The sequence below is a fragment of the Gavialis gangeticus genome, unplaced genomic scaffold, assembly GCF_001723915.1.
Source record: "Gavialis gangeticus isolate Ggan-Ray unplaced genomic scaffold, GavGan_comp1, whole genome shotgun sequence".
NCBI lineage: Eukaryota > Metazoa > Chordata > Crocodylia > Gavialidae > Gavialis > Gavialis gangeticus.
Genome location: NW_017728998.1, coordinates 31,935,434 through 31,940,085, shown reverse-complemented (window position 1 = coordinate 31,940,085; position 4,652 = coordinate 31,935,434). Strand labels below are relative to the sequence as shown.

The 4,652-nt window shown below is 42.1% G+C and overlaps 1 protein-coding gene across 2 annotated transcripts in view; it reads left to right on the top strand.

Annotated features, from left to right (window-relative positions):
• The window catches only part of BRD7 (bromodomain containing 7), a 35,472-nt gene that overhangs the window by 1,119 nt on the left and 29,701 nt on the right, over positions 1-4,652 (top strand). For both annotated transcript variants that reach the window (XM_019505693.1, XM_019505691.1), the window contains exons 3-4: positions 2,283-2,412; positions 2,885-2,942. In XM_019505693.1, the coding sequence (XP_019361238.1) occupies positions 2,283-2,412; positions 2,885-2,942 (188 nt within the window). The remainder of the gene's footprint in view (positions 1-2,282; positions 2,413-2,884; positions 2,943-4,652) is intronic.

The window sequence follows — 4,652 nt, the reverse complement described above, 5'->3', positions numbered from 1 at the left end:
GGTCGCACAACCCTGTAGGGAAAGAAAAAATCTGTCAATCTTTCATCAACATCATCTATGTTTTAAGATGTGGGTGTTAATAAAGTCTACCACTCACTCCATGCTTTTAGTGAATGAGTACATTTAAAGTTTACAATTGGGAAGAGACTACAATATGAATTGAGTATAAACTAATAAATATATTTATGTATGGCTGAAAAAAGTCACTAAGAACAGGTGACTTCCACATTCATCTTCCGTGCAACCTTGTAACCATAAAAACTTCAACTTTGTGGTAGCAGCCTAATTTGCTGTTTGCTGTCACTTGTCTGCATTCTCTCTAAAGGGGCTGGCTGCTATGTGGGTCATTGCTAGGCAAGCTAAACTGCTCTTCCCCCCCCTCTTTGGATTGCTCTATATAAGCCGACAGGTGACAGGCCTTTGCCATGTGCATGGAATTGGATTTTTCCCACTTCTAGACTAGGGCCTGAGTTATAAACCCCTTGTATATTGACTGATTACCAGGGAACTGGGTTTTCTGTTTCTTGGGGAGGGCGCCATTTTAACCTTTTAACTGAGAAAAATGTGGCATTTTCTCATTTTAACAGAGAAATATGTAGATTTTGCACCTTTGCAAAGAGCTTTCCGCAGCTGACAGAGTTGCAGCATGCAGCAGGCTGGGGGGAATGGGAGGATAGCAATCAGGCAGGGTGCACCATATGCATGTGTGCACATATGCATGTATGTTGCCACCAGGCAGCCTGGAGAGCAGCTCCCACAGGCAAGTCTGGCAGGCGGGGGATTGAGGACCCCATAGGGAAGGAGGGAGGGAGTTGGGCAGGGCTGGAGCTACTGCTGTCTGGCTGGGGCCATGTGTGGCTGCAAGGCCCCAGTGGGGAGCAGGATGGAGCTATGGGTGGCTAGTCAGGGGCAGGGAGGAGCTGGTTCCCTGCTGCTGTGTGCACTCCCGGGGGGAGGGGGGGCAGCCCACCCCCTCCCTCTCCCCTATGGGCTCCACTCTGGCCATGCTACCCATGCGGGAGGGGGAGCTGGGTTTCGCACTCTGCTTTGCCATCACCTCCCATGAGCAGCAGCCAGGGCTTGAGTGCTGCTGCTGCAGGGGGAAAGGGGCTGCAGACCTGGGTCCCTGGTCCCATAGCCCTGGCAGCTGGGGGCCCCCTCTGGTAGGGCTGGGGGTCCTGCAACCTGCATCCCGGTGAGGAAAAGGGGGCAGGGGGAGCTCTGTTTTTTCCAATATAAAAACAACCCAAAATCCAAATACTAACGTTTATAGGTATTTAGAATTGATTTCATTACAGTGATCGAGGCACTGGTAAGCTTCCAAATTGTTTTAAAATTGTAAATATATCAAAACATTGTGTTCAATTGATACCTATATATATACACACACACATATATCGTTGCAGTTCATTTTAATCACAGGTTTTGGGGATTTTAATCAGTGAATTTGCGGGATTTTTTTTAATTGGAGAATTTGTGATTTTTAATTTGAGAGAACCAGGATCTCTGCTGATTACTTCAGCAAGCGTAATTTAGGTTCAGTATCTGCACTTTGGTTTTCTGGGACTTGTGAGGAGCAAGTAGTATACTATTCAAAATAGTATTTATTCTTCATGACCATAAGAACACCACAAAAGAGAGCAAGGATTTTAACATAATAAATGTATACAGAAGTCTGTCTAGGTAGAGCTCCTCTTCCTATTCCTCCCAGTCATTAGCTGTATCATCTCAACTTCTTCAGAATTTTTCTGAACATATCTTCCCCATTCTTTACAGAAGTTTAAGCTGTTTATTGTCCTTTTTGTTGTAATCCTTCTAGCTGTCAGTGAAAAAGATTCTCTTTACAGAGTAGTTTGTCATACACAGATATGGTAGGATTGTTGTGTTGTGTCTGTGATGGTTCTTGCATATTCTCTAGACCAAGGTTTGTTCGGTAATCTCTCTTATTGGACCAAATATATATTTGTGAGAGATGTTAAGACAAGCTTCTAGGCATAACATTCTTTTCCTTGGGTCTAGAAAAAAAATTGGATACAGCTTAAGCCAAATACGAGAGTTTTTAAAAAAAATCAGATTCTTCATTGAAGAAGGGGCAGTAAATCTCTGACAGATAATCACAAATAAAGGGGTTTTTTTTAAAAATATATAAATTTGTTCATGTAGTTCAATTACTCTATATTACAGCAGGTGGAGCTACTACATTAAGATTTAATGTTTCTAAAAGCCTGTAGAAGCTTTGCTTTTTTGCCTTTCTTGAACTTGCCTATCTTTCTGTTTTTTAGGAAGATAAAAAGAAACGAGATCGGGAACACCTAGAAAGTGAGGGAGAAAGAGAACTGAGATGTCAGACTCCTGTGAGACTGGAATTGCCACCAGAAAAACCACTGGCAAGTACTTTAGCAAAACAAGAAGGTAAGAAAAACTGAAGTACTTGGTCTGATGGTGGTGCTTTTAAAGCCAATTTTTTTTTTCCAAGAATAATGGCCTGTATGAGTGCTGTCTGGTCTGCTGTAGCAACTCTGGTTTTCTAGTATTGAAAACATTTTTGTTTCTTCATGTGTGTATCAAAAAAACTTGGCATTTTATATCATAATAGACAACATAGTGCAAACAAAGACATGCACACCGAGCCACAAACAAAAGCCTAGCCCGTGATAAAGTTCTACTGTTAATTTAGTGTTTTCAAAATAATGCCTAGTACCACATTCAGTAAGGCTGATTATTAAAGTAGTTTCTGAGTTTTGTTTGCTGCTACAATGTTTCTCGTGGAAAAAATAATATTTGACATTTAGTTTAACATAAGGTAGGTGTTTTGAATGACACTTTTAGGAGTTTTAGTTTCTCTTTGTAATTGTTTCCTTCCCTGCCCCCTTTTCTTCTGTAGAAGTAGAACAAACACCACTTCAAGAAGCTTTGAATCAACTCATAAGACAGCTGCAGAGGTGTGTACTTGCTCTACTAGCTTCCAGAATGATGAAATGAATTTGATAACCTGGGTTGCTAATGGGTGTAACATGAAAAGTGTTCTTTAAGCCATGTGACGCTTATAGGCTTGGTCAGGTTTGAGGTGCTTGATAGTTATTTTGGTTAGCAACAGCAGCACCATAAACTGCCAAACATTGTTGTCTGCACTTGATTTGACTTGCTTTTAAAATATTCTATGCTTCAGCGATTAAAAAAACAAACAAACAAACAAACAAACAAAAACCCCTTCTCTGTGAACCTTCTTCTGGTTAGTATTGCCTGTATTTTATAATGTAACAGTTAGATACAAGGTTTTAAAAATTTAACACTTAGGGGGTGTGTGTGTCCAAAAAGGTGGGGAGGGGCAGGGAGTGAGAGTTAAAGGAACTTAGGGCAACCTTATAAACTCAGATACTCAAAGCATGGCATCAGCTTTAGCTTCTCCTCAGTCTTGGACTACCTGTAAATATCTGCTATAATGTTTTAATTGGTTTCAAAGACCGTTAAAAAGAAATGGAAGGAATGTTATCAGAAATGCCTTAATTCTCAAAAATACATATTATACTTGCATTCAATAAGTTGTCCTCAGCAGATGCAAGAGTATATAGTGTTTGTCAAAAAAACCTAATTTACTCAAGTAAGTGAAGGGATTTTACAGATTTATTAAGTAAAATGTAAGTGTATATGTAAATTAGCTTTGTAAAATCGAGTGCTGAACAAGTGAGCATTTTAATAAGTTAAGTGTCAAGCAAAGTTTTTTGTTTTTGAGGGCTTTTCTTGGTTACATTTTTGTGGTATGAAGCCACCAGGCGTCTTAAAGCCTTCCCTAATTCTGTGGGAGGAAAGTTCATAGCCTGTGCCTGGCTTACAAATACGAAGATGATAAATAGCATCCAGCTGAAAAGCTAGCTGTGCTAACCAACCTCAATTACCAGGTTCTTGATGTCTCCATATATCAGAAGCTGGATACCTTCAAGTCAGCCAGCCCTGACAATCTACACCCCAGGGTACTCAAGGAGCTAGCGAGCATCATAGCCCAGCCTCTGGCACGGATCTTTGAAAACTCCTGGCGCTCTGGTGTAGTGCCCGAAGACTGGAAGAAGGCCAACGTGGTGCCTGTCTTCAAGAAAGGGAGGAAAGTGGATCCGGCTAACTATAGGCCCATCAGCCTGACTTCTATCCCGGGGAAGATCTTAGAAAAGTTTATTAAAGAGGCCATCCTTAATGGACTGGCCGACGCCAACATCCTAAGGGATAGCCAGCACGGGTTTGTTGCGGGTAGGTCTTGCTTGACCAATCTCATTTCCTTCTAGGACCAGGTGACCTATCACCTGGACAAGGGAGAAGATACTGATGTCATATATCTTGACTTCAGAAAAGCCTTCGATCTGGTGTCTCATGATTACCTCTTGGCGAAACTGGCCAGTTGTGGCCTTGGGTCCACCATGATCCGCTGGCTGGGAAATTGGCTCTGTGGTCGGACCCAGAGGGTGGTAACTGACGGAAGTCAATCCTCATGGTGTCCTGTAACCAGGGGTCCCGCAAGGCTCTGTCCTTGGACCCATATTGTTCAACATCTTCATTAATGATGTGGAAATTGGCGTGAGAAGTGGATTGGCCAAGTTTGCCGACGGCACCAAACTTTCGGGCAAAGCAACCACACCAGAAGCCAGGCAGGTGATCCAGGA